Source organism: Rattus norvegicus, chromosome 10, assembly GCF_021556685.1.
Source record: "Rattus norvegicus strain SHRSP/BbbUtx chromosome 10, alternate assembly SHRSP_T2T, whole genome shotgun sequence".
Taxonomy (NCBI): Eukaryota; Metazoa; Chordata; class Mammalia; order Rodentia; family Muridae; genus Rattus; species Rattus norvegicus.
Genome location: NC_141543.1, coordinates 58,499,532 through 58,519,980, shown reverse-complemented (window position 1 = coordinate 58,519,980; position 20,449 = coordinate 58,499,532). Strand labels below are relative to the sequence as shown.

Genomic DNA, 20,449 nt, shown 5'->3' with positions numbered 1-20,449 from the left:
ACTTGTTAGAAAAACCGTATTGTTTTTTCTCTTTTTGATTAGGAGAGAGGTGGAAGGGCTTCCGGTGTTTCTTGTCTAGTCTATTCTTGGAACGGTCTCCTCCATTGTTTGTGGATCCGTTCTGCTTTGTTCTTAAGGTTCTGTTCCCACCCCCAACCCCACCCCCGCTGCTGTCCTACATCTCTACAAATAATTTATACAAATTGTTTCTTTTTTCCTATCCCAGTACTAGAAGCCTTAGATTTGTTCACCTCCTGTCTTTTTGCAAATATCAAGTGGTTTTTTTGTTTTGTTTTGTTTTTTACTGAGTCTTACTGTGTAACCTGCTGGTCTGGACTCAGGGTTTTCTTGTCTCAGTCTCCTTGCTGGGATTGCAGGCATGTACCACCACACCCAGATACATCATACTTTTCCATATGTATTCTATTTTATGGTCTTCCAGCTTTTCTATGGTTAAAATAAGGGTTTCAGCCATCTGTAATTTCTCTTAGCTTATGTGCTTAAAATCAAATTTAGGTAGACAATGTGCTAGAGGCACTTCCTTTTATTCATTTTAACTTATAAATTTTTCTATTGCTTTATTGATCTGTTGGAGAGAGGTCTCAAATATCCCAGGCTGGTCTCCAGTTCACTAAGTGGACAATGACCTTGAACTCTGATGTTCCTGAAGAAACAAAGATTCACTCCTCGTTTTCTTTTTGGTAGTACTAAGGATTAAAATCAGGGCCTCTAGCACACTAGGGAAGTGCTTTACTACTGAGCTATATCCCCAGTTTCTTCACTTTTGTTTTGATAGTTGTGGATAAAACAGTAGGAGAAATGGAAACAGCAAAAACTATTGGCAGAAGAAAAATGGCTATAGCTATTATTAAATAACTGGAAGAAATATGTTGAAAATCACCAGGGTTTGGGAGAGAACACACATACACTCACATGTACACACACACACACACACACACACTCACATCCACACACTCACATATACATACATACATATACACATGCACTCTTACACACACACACATATAAACTCACATATATACCCACATACTCTCTCACACACACACTCACATACTCACACATACACACACTCACATACTCACATTTTCTCTCACACACCCACACACACTCCTTCACACGCATACACGCATTCTTTCTCTCACCCACACATCCACACACACACTCTCACAAACACACTCACACATAAACTCACATACACATACTCACATACACACATGTATACATACACACACACTTACACATATTATCTCTCATACACCCATGCAGGCACACATTCACATCGAGGGCTTAGCTATGCTGTGTTGTAGATAAACGTCCCAAACGTCACTGCTCATCTTTGAGTATTTTAGCTCCAGTACAGCCTCATGGTGCTGAGATCCAACCTTGGGCTTACACAGGCTAGGCAAGCCCTCCACACTGAGCTAACACCTAACCCCGTCCCTCACCCCCCTTTTTTTTTGAGAAAAAAATCTTGCTATATAGCCTAGGTTAGCTTGAAACTTAAGATCATCCAGCCTCAGCCTGCCTCAGCCTTCAGGGTACTGGGTACAGGTGTGACAAACAACAGCTAGCTTTCTTGCCAATAATTATGGTTCATGGAGAGAGATATCTGTGCTTATATCTCTCCTTGAGTTGTGTTCTCCAAAGTGGAATTGAGATATCTATCTATCTATCTATCTATCTATCTATCTATCTATATCTATATATCTATATATGTATATATATGCAGATTTTAATTTTTAAGTTTGATTTTTATTGTCATTAATTGTGCATGGGGGGGACATGTACACCCATGCATGGGGGGATAGGCACGCTCATGTATGTGGGTGCCAACCTTCCACAGTACTTGTAGGGGACAAAGAACAGTTTGTAGGTTCTCTTCTTCCACCATGGGCTCTGGGGATTGAATGCTCGCTTAGGTTGTTGTGCTTGGCAGCGAGTGCATTTACCTGCCGAGCCAGGGCCCTGGCTCTACACAGTTTGTTAAAGATTCCATCTTATCTGTCTTCTTGGAGTTGTCAAATTCTTTGTGAGGCTTTGGTTGTGAGGTGGCCAGGCTAAGAGGAAGAGAATTCACAATGAACTGAAGGGGACAGAACTCGTGTGGGAGGCTAGACTAAAGTGTTGGTGTAGTCCATAGAAGCCAGAACTAGGTTTGGGGTACCAGAGTGGCTTTTTAACCTGGAACTTTGAAACAGGGGGGAGGTAGACATGATAGTGTAATCCTGGTGCTAGGGAGGTGGAGACAGGAGGGTTGTAAGTTCAAGGTCATCCTTGACTACCTAGTGAGTTTGAATCTGGGCTACAGGGCTGTAGGAGATCTTTGTGGGGGTGAGAGAGGAGGAGCGGAGAAGAGTGGGGAGAGAGACAAAGACAGACAGAGACAGAGACAAGAGAGTAGAGAAGATGTGAGTTTGGTACCTGAGCAATGAAGGAATTTGAACTATTTTGTGCTGAACAGTAGGATAAGGAAGGGTTTGCTATATTAGCTGGGCTGCAGGAAGATTGGTCTGATTTATTAAGTTCCTAGAGGGCCAGGGAGGAAGGGGCATGGCATCTACTCAGATATCAACTCATCTGTTCTAGGTGAGCAGTAGTTTGAACTCAATAGTGTAGGTTAAGGTAGGGGAGAAAAAGAGGCATGGGGCCTGGGGACACGTTCAGTCCTAGTCTGCTCCTGGGAGTGAGCTTCTGAGAGATACCAATGCCAAGACAAAGGGCGGGGTTTTAGATATTTGGAGTTGAGGGGCTGGCTACCCAGAAACTTAGGGGAAGACCCTGAAGGGAGTAATCAGGATGAAGATGTCCACAGCCAGCATTTTGATGAAGGAGCTACACACATTGTACTTTAGGAAGTCAATTTTGCTCACAGTGTGGTCATTACCAAAGAGTAGAAGGAAGCCTTGAGAATCAATGCAGTCAGCCAAGGAGCAGTAAGAAGGGTGTTTTCCTGTGAGGTGACTTGAGAGAGTATGGAAGGAGAATGATGGAGCGGAGGTCAGTGGTGCATGGAATCCCAGTGATCAAAGGACAAGAGCTTCAGGGAGGACAGGTAGTGGACACTTTGAAGGTATTTAGCAAAAGGACTAAGGAATAACTTAGTAAAGTGCTTGCTGTGTGAATATGAAGACCTGTTTAGATCTGCATACACACACACACACACACACACACACATACATATATACATACGCACACATGGACACACATATGGACACATGGATGAACATAGTCACACATGGACGTACACAGAGAAACACACAGATACATGCACACACATACAGACACACTGTTCCGCAGAGATGGTCTCTTGGATTTTCAGGGTCTGGCACACTTTCTATTCAGAGAACCCATATACCCAGCATGGGGCAAGGAAACCTATCCCTACCCATGTTGTCATCTCAGGCCAAGGCTGAATGATGACCACTTGGGAGCTTGATGCTTATAGATCGTCCTTTGTTTGTGTCAAGGCCCAAGGTGACTTTCGTCTTTGTTTCCTTTCAGAACGCTGTTTCTAAGTACGGCTCCCAGTTCCAAGGCAATTCCCAACACGATGCCCTGGAATTCCTGCTCTGGCTTCTGGATCGTGTCCATGAGGACTTGGAGGGCTCGACTCATGGGCAGGGATCTGAGCAGGTTAGTCTCTCTCTAGTCTGCATGTGCGTTGATGTCCCTTTTCCCTCAGTGGATTCACTCCTTAGATTCCTGCATAGTCCAGCCACTGCGTACACCTGCTGGGCTTTCTCTCTTCTTTTAGCTCTTGCTGGTTTTAGACGGCCATTCCCTTCCTATTGCAGTATTTCTTGTCTTCCCTGATCCCATTGATAACTGTGAATAGGATTTCATCATGGGTCATAATTTTAAAAAGAGTTCTTTTGGGGGGCTGGAGAGATGGCTCAGTGGTTAAGAGCGCTGACTGCTCTTCCAGAGGTCCTGAGTTCAAATCCCAGCAACCACATGGTGGCTCACAACCATCTGTAATGGGATCTGATGCCCTCTTCTGGTGCATCTGAAGACAGCTACAGTGTACACACATATAATAAATAAACAAATCTTAAAAAAAAAAAAAAGAAAAAGATTTAAAAAGAGTTCTTTTGGTTTGTATATATCTGTGCAGGTACAAATACGCATGCCAGAGATCAATGCCAGGTGTCATCCCAGATCTTTTTTTTTTTTTTTAAGACAGGCTCTTTGGATATTCCAGGAGCTTGCTGATTTGGCGAAACTGGTTGGGCAGCAAGCCCTAGGGATGCTGTGGTCTCTCCTTCCCCTATGTGGAGACTGCAGGTGCACACGGCTAAACCTGGCTCCTACTTGGGAACTTGAATTCACATCCTTATACTTGCGTGGCTGGCACCTTTCAAATTGAGCCATCCCCCTCCCCATCCCCAAAAATATTTTCCTTAAACTTTTTCCCCACCCTATTCTACACATTTGTCTGGGTGCCTGGAGCCACCATAGTCATTCTTTGTTAGTTTTAGACGGTTCCAATTCAACCAACTCTACTATTGCTTAGTGTATCTCACAGAGCAACGATTTCTGTTTTTCTTAAGACGTGGGCGGGTAATTTCTGATTTTGATGGAGCCCCCAGATCTTTGGGATGAAGAAAGCATTGTAAAATCGAGGGGTTGCTTCTATCATTGTTGGCTCTGCTTTGCTTTGTTTAGACGGAGTCTTGCTGTGTAGCTGGAATGTGTGTCAGTCCTCCCTGCTCACTCAGTCTCTGCAGTGTTGGGGATCACATCTCGGTCATACAGTCCAAGCAGCTTTTTTAAAGTCAAGCCCCAACCCTTCAGCCTCCCTAAGTGCTGGGATGACAGTTGTCTGTCACCACATCCAGCCACACTACAGTACTTTGTAAGTGATGGGTAATTGGCAAATCGGCTGTGCTCCTTATAACTCTCCTAAATAAAGACCAATAATGGCTTTACTATGATCCCTGTATTGCTCACTGGGAAGTGGATGAATTTACATTACGAGTGAGTCAAGTTGTAGTAACCCCATCCTTAAATAGTGCACATCTCTTGCACCTTGGCGATTAGCCAGTAAGTAGCACACTTTTGATGGATCTCACAGGCATTCAGGCCTAGCTTCCAGGTCTGCCCCACCAGCTTCTTGTTTCTCTCCCCTCCCCACAGTACTGAGACTTGACCCTCACCCCCAGGCCTGATGGGCAAGCGACCTGTCTACCTTGGAGCTACACTCTCAGCCCTTCTGTTTTGTTTTCTATTTGCACACCTTATTCTCATCCCTCTCACGAGTCCAACAACAATGATGACGACAACAACAACAACAACAAAACAACAACAACAACAACAACGAACCCCTTGGGAAGCCAGACTGGATGGTGCATGTCTGTAATCCCAGCACAAACAGTTAAAGAGTCATGGGGCCTGGAGACATGTGTCAGTGGTTAAGTGTCAGGACTGCTGTACCAGCAGATAAGACTTTGGTTCCCTGTACCCACACGGGCAACTCATAAATACCTGAAATTCAGCTCCAGGGGATCTGTCTCCTCCTTTTGGCCTCTGGCCACCAGCACATAGTGTACACACACACACACACACACGCACACACACACACACACACTCACACACACCACAGACACACACACAGACACAGACACACAGATAGACAAACAGACACACACACACACACACACACACACACACACACACACACACACACACACACAGGCAGACAGTCAGAGGCACCTAACTAAAGTTAATCTTAAAGGCGAGGGAATTAGTCAGGATTCTAGCTTAAGAGACTCTGGCTTGAAAGCCTGTTTTCTTGTTTTAAAAGCAATCACTCCAAATAACTGGAGGACACCAGTGAACAAAACCAGTGGTCACCCCCAACAAAGCTCCAAGTGGAAGCCAGGTATGGTGAGGCACATCTTTAATTATAGAGCCAGGTGGATCTCTGTGAGTTGAAGGCCAGCCTGGTCTACATAGTGAGTTTTAGGCTGATCAGAGCTACACAATGAGACTCTGTCTCAAAAAAAAAAAAAAAAAAAAAAAAAAAAAAAATCCCGGGTACTGCGTACCAATAAAGTGCTTCCTCTGGGTTGGGAGGGAATGGGTGATTTTACTTTTATTTGTAGTTATTTCTCTATAAATCTTATTCATATCTTTGTATTTTTATGTGATAGAAGGTTAAATTCCTCTGGCTTAAGGAGAGGGCATTTGTTGTTGTTTTATAACCTGCAGATCTGGTTGAAGCAGCTTTGGGTGGGACTGAATCCAAGATCCCAGGTGATGTCACCGTATCTTTGACTCCATCTCTTCATTCTCTTTCTGGCTCTGCCCATGTGGTAGCAAGAATTGTTCGTAGAGACTGGCACACCAAAGCAAATCTGGATGGTCCTAGCACAATTGGCATGCTTGTTCCTCAACGTGGTCAAAAGAGCAGAGTAGCCATATTGGACATCCCCGAGTTACATTCCTGTGGGAAGAACACGGATTAAGGAAGGATTTTTACAGAGTCAGAATTAATTGCTGGCCCAAAGAATACATCACTGGGTGGATACATGTTGTCTACTTCTATGCTGTTTGTAAATTCAAAAAAACACATTAATGTGACATGTGTGTATGTTCGTGCGCGCGCACACACACACACACACACACACACACACACACACACACACACACACACAGATGATACCATTTACTGGATGTTATATATTATATATCTACTTTGACAATTTTCATGATTTAGTACCTGGTATATAGTAGACAGTAAACTTATTAAAATGTTGTCTCATTTTAATATTTATAGTGATAACTCACATTCTGTAGTTAGTGGAAACATAGGTTAAGGGTTTCCCAGGGACAGTCGCTCTTTGATAGAGTCTTTTGTAGTTTAGACTGAACTTGAATGCAGTATGTAGTTGGGGATGACCTTGAACACCCGATCCTCTTGTCTCTACTTCTCAAGTGCCAGGATTATGGGTGTGTACCATCATAGTTCTTCAGGGTCACCATCTTCTACCTGATGTAAATAGGATCGAGTCTGGGTCCATGGCTCTCAAATCCAGTGTGCCAAACATGCTTTCTTGGAAGCTTCTTGTGTCTGCTCAGGTGTCTTTACCAATCTACTCCTGTATAAACAAGGACTCATCCTGTTTTCCTCTCTCTTCTTCTTCTATACCCAGAGTTCTTCCTTCCTGGGAAGTAGGTGGGATAGATAACTAACTGTGTTAATTTTCTGTTACTGTAACCAGTTCACAAGGAGGAAACGGGTAGTATGGACTTTGCAGGTTTTTGTCTGTGGTCAAGTGTAGCTAATGCATCAGGGCTGTGGCAGGGGGTACCTCATGGTGGAAGCTTGAGGAGGGACAAGCTCTTTATTCCATAGTGGCTGTGAAGGGGCTGGATTCCCACAGTTCCCTTCAAGGGCATGCCCATAGCGACCTAAGACTTCCCACTAGGCCCTGCCTCAGCTTAAGGTCTTACCAGCTCTTAATAGTGAACGCTTGGGACCACGCCGTAACACACCGGCCTTTGAGGGATATTCCAGACCCAGACTTCAGCAGCAGCCTTTCAGTTTTCCTCTCTTATTTCTTTGGTAGCAGGAAAATCATTTGACTTAAGGTCACAGAGAGGGCAAGCTATGTGTGTCCAAGTTACACAGCTAGTAAATGGGAGAGCCCATACCCAAATAAGGAAATGCCATTCTCCATACCAGGATTTCTGAACCTGAGCACTTTTGGCATCTGGGCCTGGATAATTTTTTTCTGTGTTGGGCTGACTTGTGTGTCAGTGCCTTAGCCCTGACTTTCTTGCTAGGTGCCAGGGACAGTCCTGACTTGCTCTAAACCTGTGTGTGTAAACATTGGCAAATGTTCTCTGGGGAAGGGATCCAAATCACCCTCTAGTTGAGACGCTTCACTCTAAAATCTTTGTTCCCTATGAATATGCGTTTCCTTCAAACTGGTCTTTAAGGCATTTGAGTTTGTTTAAGTCATGAGGGCCATAACTTCAAGATATAGGAAAAGTGGCCATGATTGAAAGTTAGTCTTTCAACTTCCTTCCCTTTCTTCCTTCCTTCCTTCCTTCCTTCCTTCCTTCCTTCCTTCCTTCCTTCCTTTCTTCTCTCCTTTCTCCTCTCCCTTTTCTCTCTCTTTTAGGCTAGGGATGGACCCCAGGCCCTTGTGCTTGCTGGGCAGGTGCCCGGCAACACCAGCAATGTCTCTTTCTCTGTCCCCCTCAAGTTGCTTCTGGAAGGTAGGCTGCCTTGAGACTGGGCTGTATGTCTTGGAGGCAGCAGACAGAGCCTTGAGGTTGTTTTGCAGGAAAACTTCGTTTTCCCTTTCAACAAAGACGCTCCTGCCCTCTGTGTGACTGGAGTGATTTTTCTCCCTTTGAAGTTATTTCTGTACTGAGGACATAGGAAAACCATGCAGCAAGATTCATTTGGAATAGAAAACATACGGGCCGCTCTCTTTTCCATTACTTTAACGATTCTCAAACACTTCCATCCTGCAAAGCCTGTATTTTCACTGCCCTCTGAACACCAACACGTAAACAATCTTTTTGATAGTTTTCCAGAAATTGCTACTTTCGTAGAATAAAGGTGGGAATGAGTCTAGGGAGAGAAACAGCAGCCAATGTGTGTGTATTAAGCACCTACTGTGTGCCAGGTAAGAGTCCTTCCTCTCTCCCACCCTTCCTCCTTCCTTTCTGAGACAGGATTTCCTTCAGTAACTTATCCTGGCCTCAAACTCGTACTGTAGCCTTGGCCGAACTCATAATTCAAACTGTAGCCCAAGGTGCCTTTCAACCAGTGATCTTCCATGCTCAGCCTCCCAAGTGCTGGGGTTACAGATGTGAGCCTCTGTTTCTGGTTATGGAGCCTCTTACCTCCTGATTTTCACCATAGTTCCATGTCGAGGGGATGCTGTGTAAGCATACAGCGAAGCTTTGAGAGGTATCAAGGTTCGCTTGCCTAGCAGACTGGACTCATGTTCCTCTGACCTCATAGTCCATGTTTTGTGAATGACTTCCTACTACGTCTCTCCATGTTTTGCTTAGGATTTTCTTTCCACACCCCACCCCGTCGTGACCCTGTCCACAGTCATGCCTAGTCTTAGCTTGTCATTATATAGAAACCCTCTGTATCATCGTAAGTTCCTACGTGCAACTGGAAGTGCCCTGGGAGGGGAATGTAGATGGCCAGCTGTGGAGAAGCACACAGGATTAAATGAATCACTTGCCTAGAATTAGACAGCTTTGGGCAAAAAAGAGCTTCAGTGGCAGAGCTGCTAGCTTTATTGTCTAATCATGATGGCTACAGTCAGTGTTTTCAAGCTTGGTCATTCTACCCATGGCAGAATGTATCCTGACAGGACATCTTGGTGCAGTTTGGGTCATGGACCTGTCTCTTGGTAGGGAATTAAGCTTTTCCTGGGGAGACATAAGCAAATGTCTCTTTACTCCAGATAGGGCTCCAATGACAAACCAAAGTGGCCACTCCATCCAAATCTTGCTTGATGAACCAATGAATTGATTGGGCTTACCCTCAGGAGTATGGGTGAGGGGCTCCTCAGAGCTTTACACATGACCTCAGAACAGCTATATCACTAAAAGGTCCCATCCCAGTGTGGGTGATGACCTCCTAAAGCTACACACATGGAGTCTCCTACTCTTCAGTACTTTCCGGCTTCTCTGTACTCTACAACTCCCGAGACCACTTGAGCTGGGCTGGGATTACTGACAGCTGACAGGCACAGGGAGAGTGGCTAGAGTCTCTGGTGAGGCTAAAATAACCCTTCCTAGGTATTCTCTATGAAGGAGCATCAACAAGCTGGGGTCTTGGAAGATCTCATGTGGGTAATTATAACTGTGCTCCACTCAGAAGACAACAGTCTACATAGTCCCACCGAGGGACTAGATTCAAGGTCTTAAGAAGGGTAAATCCTGGGCAGAACAACCCAGTGTCCACACCTAATGCATGTTCACACCTCTAGGCTCTTGCAAACATTTGTCACTCTATTTCTGTCTGGCTGTTGAGCTACCCTTGAACTTGGTCTGTCCTTCCCAAACCCCATCTCCTTTGACTGCTGGAGTCCACTGTGTTTATTCCTTCCTTCCTTCCTTCTTCCTGGTTCTTCTGAACTAAGAGCCCTTACACAGGTGTCTTGAGTTCCCCTCCCATTTCTTTTTACCTTCATGGCTTTCCCACAGGTCACCTGCTTGCTACTTGGACACTTAATGATGTTCTTCTTTACCTGGGAATGGCTGTAGAGATAAAGAGTCTCTGTAAGCATAGAGCTACCACTCTGGCTTAAAAAAAGCTATTAGATATCTCCAATATGTTATACCTACAACCTGTGTATACACTACATACTGAGTATGTGCCAGGCTAAGTCAGTCAGTCCATCCATCCGTCCATCCATCTCTGTCTGTGATAGCTACTTCTATGTCATCTTGACACAAACTAGACTTATCTGAGAAGAGAGAACCTTGACTGAGAAGTTGCCTCTATGAGATCAGGCTTTGGGCAAACCTATAGGGTATTTTCTTAATGATTGATGGGAGAGGACCCTGCCCATTATGGGTGGTACGACCCCTGGGATAGTGGTCCTGGGAGCTATAAGAAAGCAGGCTGAAGAAGCTATGAGGAGCAAACCAGTAAGCAGCACTCTTCCATGGCCTCTGCATCAGCTGCTGCCTCCAGCTCTCCTCCTGGTTTGAACTTCTACTTTGGCTTCCCTCAGTGGACCATGACTTTGGATATGTAAGATAAATAAACCATTTCCTCCCCAAGTTGCTTTTGGTCATAGTGTTTCACCACAGCAATAGTAACCCTGACTAAGATTCCCTCTGTGAATGACTCTTTAACTCCTCAAAACATGTCTTCTATCAGTTGAGTGCTATTGTGACTCCCATATTAGAATTAGGGAACTGTTCATACACCGGAAATGTAGTCTCCACACTTGTATGCTAATGGTATTTGGCAGTGCTGGGAATTGATCTTGGGACCTCACACACGCCAGGAAAGCAACCTCCTACCACTGAAGTCCTGCCTCAGCTCTGTTACTGGCTGGCATTTGGAAATAGGATGGTGCTTTGGAAGGTAATTGAGTCAAGATCACAAGAATAGGTGTGTCCAGAGTGCGACTGGTGGCCTCATGAATGAGGAAGAGTTGACCTTCTCTTTGTTGTGAACTTAGAGGCCCTTGTCAACTGCCAAGAAGATGCTAGTGCCATCTTTCTAGCCCAAAGAACTATGAGCTGAAACGGCTTTCCTCAGTTCATTGTAAATTCTCAGTTTCTTCCTCCAGCATAGTGGTGCAGGCCTAGAATCCCAGCGTTTAAGAGGCCTGAAAACCAGAAGTCTTAAAGTTGTTCTTGGGTCAAGAGTGAGCTACACAAGACCCTGTCTCAATCTTCCTATCCCACTCACTACCTGAAACCCTGCCTCAACAAATAAAGAAACAAACAAGAAAAACCCAAACAACAATAATAAAAATCAAGAAGGAATAAATTACTTGTTTGTGGTATTTTTATTATAGCAACGGAAAATGGACTAAAATAAAAGATATAGAGCAAGTGAGTTATTTAAGTGGATTCAAAAGGTTGAATATATATATAAAAAAAGAAAGGTTGAATATATTAGCCACTTGTGTCATCCCTGTTAGAAAACACCCAGCAGAAACGATTTAAGAGAACAAAGACTCTGCTCATGATAACACAGATACAAAGATATCATGTTCAAGGCCCCTAAGCACCACAAATTGGTCTGAGAGATAAATACTCAAAAAACATACAGACACATGCACAGTGTTACATTATAGCTTTGTGTTGGGGTATTTTGAAAGATATGACTAGTTGGAGCTATAGCTCAGTGGTAGAGAGCTTGTCTAGTATGTGTGAGGCCCTGGGTATGTGGGTGAGGAAAACATGTCTAAAAGGACTCTTAGGGTAGTGAGGATAAAACACATTGAGAAATTGAGATACAATGCTGTCAGGAAAATTGTATGTCTGGCCTTATAGACACTCAGATATTCACTAAACAGCTATCTACTATGAGTTGCTGTGAGTGGAATGGTGCCCTGGACAACCTTCAGTGGTGTGTGTGTGTGTGTGTGTGTGTGTGTGTGTGTGTGTGTGTGTGGAGCAAGGACCTCATAAGTAACTATGTCCCCTGTGTGGTATGGAGTGGGTGGAAAGTAAGGATAACTAGGAAACCTGGAAAGCTAGAGCAGTTCATACTGGGAGTAGCAGCCATTCAGGGAAGATGGGAGACACTAGAGTAGGCCAGAGCCTTGAGGGAAGAAGAGGTGAAAGATGACCTAGAAAGATATATTCAGGATGCAGGGATTTGGAATTGCTGTTTATAGATGTGATTAAGAAAGTTGAATTAGGGTAATTAACTTGAATTATCCAGTTGGTCTCTTAGCACAACACTGAGTGTTGTTATAACAGGCAGAGGGAGTTTAGAGACCACAGAGGACAAAACAGTGTAAACACAGAGCAAAAAGCATTTATGAAGATGCCAAACCAGAGGACAATATGGTGTGGCCACAAGGCAAGCAATTCCAGCAGCAGCCCCCGAATCTAGAAGAGACTAGTTAGAAGATCCCCGCCCAGAACCTCTGGAGGTTGTGACACCTGTCAACACTTTTCTGTAGACAACTGATACCTGTTGTGGATGTATCTGAGGCCCCAGCAGGACATAGGTGAAGAGTAGTGCCATCGACCTCAGGGTGAAGTTGGGCCGGGAGTGTGTATGAGTGAGTTTTCTCCATCATCACCCTCGAGTTCAGTGTTTTGCACGTGTATACACCCTTTCTCAGGGGTTTGGGCAAACAAGAGGATTGAAAGAGCACTGAGTAATGGTGAACCAGTATAGAAGATCTTGGCTCCACAGGGCACAGGAACGGATGATATGGGTGAGGTGTGGGCTCTGTGGCTTGCTATAATGCGGACAGGATGTCATTGGATCTCTTCCCTGTTCCTTTGCAGCTGCCCCCAGAAGCGAGTAAGATCTCAGAGGACCTCCGGTCATCTGCAGCTCCTCCCTCCTTAGGCCCCAGCTTTGTGCAGAGCCACTTTCAAGCACAGTACAGGTAAGGTGGAGGTGTGCCTAGAGTGTGGTCCTCAGGAGTTGTGCATGAAGGCCACCTGTATCTCATTGCCCAGGACCCTGCACAACAAAACAACACATACTCAAGTTCCCTTCCCTTTCCTAGCCCAGTCCTGTTCCTTTTCTTCTTCGCTTCTTGAGATGGCCTTCTGCCCTCCTTTAAAGGAATGGTGGCTGGAGGATGGCTGTGTAGAGCAGGGATGTGGTAGGCAGGATAAACCATCCTGCAGACACAGTGAAGCTGGGGAGACGCTTCCTGTTTGCTTGGCATGGCCAGAGAGCTCAGCTGAGTTAGTCACTGTGAGCTCAGCTCACAGTGGTGGATATAAAAATCATTACATGGCCTTTGACTTCAAGAAGCATGCATTGTGGATATTTCTATATGAGAGTATGTGTGTTTATAAGATTTATGAAGTTTAGTGAAAATACTTGCATCGACGAGATGTCAAAGATGAGACCTTAGCCTCAGGCCCCTTGGCCATACGTGTCTTTTCATGAGTTTTGATAGCTGAATAGGGTGAATCGGTGGGAACGTGCTCAACAAAGATGACTGACTGTAGCCTCCAAGATGGGGATGAGCACAGAGGTCAAGATTTAAAGGAAGCCATTGGATTCAGAGATGTTGCCACAGCTCTTACGTGAGATGTCCACATATGTATGTTTCTAACATCAGGTTTAAATTCCGCTTATTAAAGGCTGGAGCGAAACCAAAGTTGAACACGTGAATGGTATGCTGATGTGACATGTGTCTATAATATACAATGTCATGTTAAATATATATGTACCGTCAACTGTTCACCATTTATGGTAAAATCTTACAAAATCCTCTTTTGTAGCTTTTTATTTATTGCGTAATACTCAGTTATCTCTAATCACTCCACCTGTGTGGTTGACTAGAGGACTTCTTGCCGCCTGTGAGTTAGTCCTGTTGGTTAGCCTCTCTCCCACTGCCATCCCTACTCCCTGGTCTCTGGTAATTGCCATTCTACTCTTAACTTCTGTGAGAGAGGTTTTAGAGTCACTGAGTAATATTTACATATGATTTGATAACACATTTTACGTTCCATATTCTATGTGAAAATCTTTGTGCTTATGTTCACATGAAATATGTATGTGCTATAATATATAAGGTAATATGTAATTATATATTTATAATAAATATATGTGGACTAGCATAAATGGTATGTAGTATATTTATATAATTTATTATTACTGCTTTTTGAGCAGTTGGGGATTGACCCAGGATCTCACACATGCTAGGCAAGTGTCTTACCACTGAGTGACATTAATAATAAATATTAAATGTCTCTATATAATATAAACATGTATACTTAAATGTGTCTAAGTATACTTTATTAATAATCTGTGTATGTTTGTGGGTACTTGTACACGTCTACATGTATGTTCAGAGGCAGATGTCAACTTTGGTGATGTTCCTTAGTTTCCTTTGGTTTGGTTCTTTTTGTTTTGTTTTTTAATTTTTAGGTAGTATCTGTCATTGGTCTGGGGCTTGCTAATTAGGCTAGGCTGACTGGCCAACAAACCGCAGGACTCTACCTTCTCAATGCCGAGTTTACAAATGGCATCCGGCCATTTTATGTGCATACTGGGCTCAAACTCAGGTTCTCATGGTTATATAGCAAACTGAACTTCTCCCCAGCTCTTGTTAAGAGACGCCCTTACAAGAGTCTGGGAGACAAGAGAGGCTCTGGGGCTTCTTCCAGGGCTCACAGTAAGTGCAGAAGAAGCTCTGCCCTCAGTAGGTTCTTTGAAGTCTGAACCCCATCTTTGCTACCTCTCTTCTGTTGCTTTCCTATCTTGTGTGTATTTGCCATTGTCTGCGATCCGTTTAGTTGCACTGAGCCGGACTTTCTCGTTCCTTCAAAAGGATTCCAGTGTCTGTCCTGGGTGTTGCCGTAAGCCATTCCCAGCAGAACTGTTCTCTGGTCTTGGCGACTGCTCCTTTTCCTTTGCTCTGCTGTGTTTCCCCAGATCTCTTCGTGAGTTTCTTTTTTTTTTTTTTTTTTGGTTCTTTTTTTCAGAGCTGGGGACCGAACCCAGGGCCTTGCGCTTCCTAGGCAAGCGCTCTACCACTGAGCTAAATCCCCAACCCCGTGAGTTTCTTTTCTTAATTACTTCCCTTCAAGAAGGTGTTCTTTGCGTTTGGTTGGGAGGGGTTGACATTATTTTCAGCGGGAGTGAGTAGGCAGGGCCGCCATCTTTGGGAATGATTATTCAGGAGGCCCGTGTAGTGCCTGAATGCTTTGGAGCTACTTTCTATGGGAGCAGAAAGCATCCTGGAGAGGGGCCCACACTCTGCTCTGGGGAGCGGGGACCAGGAGGAAGCTGCTGGAGCAACTGTGGAGTGCTGCATCTTCTCCCTGGTTGCCAAGGGTATTGGGTAGTACAGATCTCTCCAAAATGGCCTAAACTCTTGTGTGGATAGTTGTGAACTGCCGTGCCAGGGCTGGGAATTGAACTAGGGTCCTCTGGAAGAGTAAAAATACTTTTAACCGCTGAGTCATCTTTCCAGCCTCAATAAACCCTTTCCAGTTAAGCGTGGATGGAGTTAGGCAACAATCCCACCCCCTCCTTACCCCCTGCCCAAATGTTTTGAATAATAAGAGGGGACTAAGGGACCGGAGAGGTGGGAGGCTTGGCATTCAATGAGGAAATCAGGAAGGCTTCTTTTCAGATGGACCAAACAGGGGAGTGACAAGAAGTCTACCAGCTGATTACAGGGGGGGGGGGGTGTGGGGGGGGTGTGGGGTGGGGGGGTGGGGGGGTGGAGGTGGGGGAGGATTATGATAGGTATTCCAGGCGGGGGAGCCGCAGAGACAAGGCACCTAAGTGGGTAATGATCTATGTGAATTCAAGGGCCGGGAGGGCAAATTTAAGGAATAGAAAGAACGGGCTGGGGATTTAGCTCAGTGGTAGAGCACTTGCCTAGGAAGCGCAAGGCCCTGGGTTCGGTCCCCAGCTCCGGAAAAAAAAAGAACCAAAAAAAAAAAAAAAAAAAAAAAGGAATAGAAAGAACTAATCACAATGGCAAAGGCCTATCACCCCAGCACTTGGGAGGCTGAGATGGGAAACTCTCTCACCCCCTTCTCTCTCTAAAACAGACAAACAGAAAATAAACAAGAAGCAGGCCAAGATGGGTCAGTGGCAAGAGGGCAGTGAGGTGTGGCTAGGGTGGTGGGCAGGTCCTGGTGTGGAAGAATTTCAGTGGAAGAGTGGGTTTTAGTGGACAGGGCACAGGAAGAGCTTTTTTATTCAAGCATTATTGGTGGGTGTTTTGGGGGGAAATGAGGGTGCTTTGAAGTGTATGCTAGGTTCCTGACTTTATGTGGGGTGGGTGGGTCTTCAGGGCTGGGCTTCTCAGGGAGTGATATTTGAGTCAGGCAAACAGTGCCCTTCCAGTAGATTTCTCATTTATAAGAGCATAAGAGGTATCTATGCTAGTGACAGCTGAGAATACCGCTTTGAGCCATAGTGCCTGTCGTATTGAGAAAGTGTGGTCAGGGAACCCAGGCAAGCAAAGACTTTTGAGGTACGAGAGGTGATTTTCTGCAGTGGGATGGTTGGGGGCAGTCCAAAATGATATACTGGATGGTCATAATTTGTCTGTTCCATGGCGGAATATGGATGATGTCAGTCTCCCTGATGTCAGGAAACTGGGGGTGATGGGTAATTGTGGGTTCTCTTTCTTCTATCTCCTCTTCAGTTCTCATTTCTTCTGAGGTACCAAGTGCAAAACCCAGGACCTAAATGTCCATTTTTGGACCCGCTGATTATATTTAATCTGTCACTATTCCCAGTGTCTGAGAAACAAACTTATTTCCCATCTTTTCTGTAGTTTAACTTAAGAACAATAAAATGTTATTTTTATTCTTTCCAAGTAAGAATGGGGTTATAGCCCAGTGATAAAGTACATGCTTGAGATGGCAAGGCCACATTCTTGAATCATTTGGATATGATACAAGTTTATGAAGTTTGATATGATGCAATTCTATGGGTTCAGTTCTCACTTCCATAAGATACGTATGCACACTCATGCATGCATACCATTACCCAATTACTTGGAAAATTTGTATTTTTTATTTTCACAGATCACATATCTTGCTACATGAAATAAGTTCAGGGCTAATATAAGGTTATATTGGGGCAGGAAATGTTGCTCAGAGGTAATGAGCGTTGATTGCTCTTGCAGAGGGTGAATTTTGAACCCAGAACCCACAAGGCAGCTCACAAACTCCTTTAACTCCTGTTCCAAAAGATTCAACATCCCCTTCTGGCCTGCAGGCACCTGCAAATGCTCACACGCCCAGACACACATAAGTAAATTTAAAGAAAAGAAATCAAAGCCGTATCTGTGAGCTAGTTTGATACAATGCAACTCTGTGAAAGAAAAAGATGCACCTGGTTTTGTTTTTTGGAGGTTAAAAGAAAAAGTGGGAAATAGGGATTGGAAAGTTTTCCAAACACAAGACTATATCCTGTGGCTTGGTGCATGCCTCTCTCTACGCACAGTGATCCGGAGAATGGAGAAGATCTGAAGAGAAGACAATAGCTGAAAAAAATCCCACAAATGCCATGGCCAGTGAATGCTGTGGGACACACTGCTTTTTATCAAAACACTACGTTGGTTCTCCTGGGTCAGTGTTAAACAGAAAAGACTGGGCACTGGAGTGTGGTGCAGTGTAGACAGTGGACCCAGCATCCCTGAGACCCTGTGCTCCAACACTACCATAGCACAAGTAAGGAAACAAAAGACCACTGGGAACTGTTTTCTAAATTGCTACAAATCTTCTAGTAACTTCTATTCACTTAGATAACTTGTATTCCTATTGTAACCATTAGATAACTTGTATCCCCAAGAACTGGCAAGGAGCAGACACCTCTGGTGAATTTATAGGTTCACCTTCTTGCTATGTTGTTGTTGTTGTTGTTGTTGTTGTTGTTATCTTTGAGATACTATCTTGTTATATAGCCTAAGGTGGCCTGGAACTTTCCATCTTTCTACCTCAGCCTCTTGAGTGCTAGAATTACAGTTATGAAATACCACACCTGACTCTCAGGAAGTTTTTAAACTTATGATGCTCGAGTCCCTCCCCTATTTCATTGATATAGGATCTATGGTAAGAAGATTGGACCTTTTGGTTCTGGAAGTCTGGACCTTTAAAACTCTGTGTGTGGGCTAGGCTAGGGAATGGCCCAGAGGGAACACGCACTTGTTGCTGAACCTCTGATGACCTAAGTTCTGTGCCAGAACCCACGTGATGGAAGGAAAAGACTGGCTCCCAAAGACTGTTCTGACCTGATAGACATACTGTGTGTGGCATGTCCTGCCACCCTCCCTATCAAACAAACAAACAAATAAATCAAATAGCCTTTTCAAAGGAGCGATTCCTGTGTTTAGGGGGCTCAGGGGAGCTAAGAATCAAGAATAAAGAGGCCCTGAGATCTCTTTGGCTTGAAAAGTGGTACTTGGATTTCTTCTCATCTTTGGTATGCTGAGGCATAAGCCTAAACTTCTCCCTTCAAAGGGGAAGAGTCCTGAAACATAGAATCAACTGTTTTACTTTTAAAACTATCCATTTATTTTGTTGTTTGACACAAGGTTCCCTATGTTGCCTATACTGGCCTCAAACTTCTGGGTTCCCGTGTTCTTCCTGCCTCAGCACCTATACCAAGCTCAATAATACATGTCAATGTCCAACCCAGTGGCATACATGCTTGAAGTGCTGGGTAGCCATCATCTCTTCCTGGCTCATGAACACTTTTATCACCCAAAGAAAAACTCTGGTACCAGTGAGCAGTCACATTCCACTTCCTTTGCCCCCAGTTTCTAGAAACCACCAATTTGTAGTACGTCTCTTTGGCACTTCCTATGCTAGATAACTCATAATAAACAGAATGATAAAATAGGTCTGGGTAATTCCTGGTACTTGACATACTATTTTTAATGTATCGGGACTCTGTATCTTTTTATGTCTGAGTTGAAGTTCATAGCGTGGATGAGCCACATTTTGTCTACCCCCTACCTATTGCTAGGTACTCTGGTTGTTTCTGGCTGAGTCTTGTGCTGGAACATTTGCATGGAAGTGATCAGTTGAACACCCGTTTTTAACTCTGCGTGGAACTGCTGGGAAGGAAATGCTGTCGTCGTTCTGTGGAGATTTTTGAGGGCCACCAAGCTTCTTACGTGTGATGACGTTCATCTCTGCTCTTGTCTCCACAGGTCTTCCCTGACTTGTCCTCACTGCCTGAAACAGAGCAACACCTTTGACCCCTTCCTGTGTGTTTCCCTTCCCATCCCCTTGCGGCAGACGAGGTACGTGAGTGTCCTGAGTGCTGGCTGTGGCATGCCCACTCTACTTGACCCCTCTTTCCTCTTTTCTGAGAAACTTCTGTTCCTAGATCTGCCATTTTTCACTTAGCGTTTTTCTAAGATTGGTTGTACAATCCGGTGACACTTAGTTAATGGGCAATTAAAGAGAAAGGAGTGTCCATTCTTCAGCTGATGAACAGGATGTTTGTGTGTGTCCATGCTGAGTCTACGCAGTGTCCTGACTTAGGTCTCTGGCCTACTCAGGAGCTGGCACAGCCCCCACCTCCATCAGACAAGGGCATCTGTCACTACATGCTCTCCCCTGACGTATCTCAAAATCTTTTTCCTTCTTTATAAGGGTGTGGGAAATTTTCCTGTCTTTCCTATTTATCATTTATTTGTAGACAGAGTCTCATTCTGGAGCCTATCCCTCTGCCTTACCCTCCCAAGTGTTGCATCTGTAGGCATGAGCTACCGCACCTGATTATAGGGAGATTGTTTCATGAAGGAGGAAAGAGAGGAAGAAAAAAAGCTTGTTTGGTACAGGTGAGGGAAAAATCGATGTTGGGGTGAGAGAACAGTGGACTGCAGTATCTAAAAGCAAGGCACTGGAAGTGCAACCTCTTTCCCAGAATCCCATCTTGCCATCAGGCCAGTGTCGTGGAAGGTTGGTGAGTTTGACTGTGGGAGCCGGTGCAGGCCTGGAGACGGAGGTGTTTCTCCATGTGTTCCCACCTTGTTGGGTCCCGTCTCCTTCCCTTCCTATCCACACCTGCATGCCTAGGATCTAGCAGAACACAGGACTTCTTCACAAAGCTGCACATGACAGCCCCACGTCCATCTGCTCAGAACTGCTGTGCTGTCTGTGTCATAAGCGTAACTGTTGTCTTACATGGTAACATGGGTTATATCACCACTGATAGAATCAAAATGTAGGCTGTGACTGAGGACACAGTGGTTAAAGCAGTGACCCTGGGGCAGACTTCCCAGGTTCTAATCCCAGCTTA

General features: G+C 44.6%; 1 protein-coding gene across 2 annotated transcripts in view; it reads left to right on the top strand.

Annotated features, from left to right (window-relative positions):
* Nucleotides 1-20,449, top strand: part of Usp43 (ubiquitin specific peptidase 43) — a 62,752-nt gene that overhangs the window by 3,434 nt on the left and 38,869 nt on the right. For both annotated transcript variants that reach the window (XM_087569152.1, NM_001396024.1), the window contains 3 exon segments: nt 3,523-3,654; nt 12,991-13,094; nt 19,353-19,445. In XM_087569152.1, the coding sequence (XP_087425278.1) occupies nt 3,523-3,654; nt 12,991-13,094; nt 19,353-19,445 (329 nt within the window).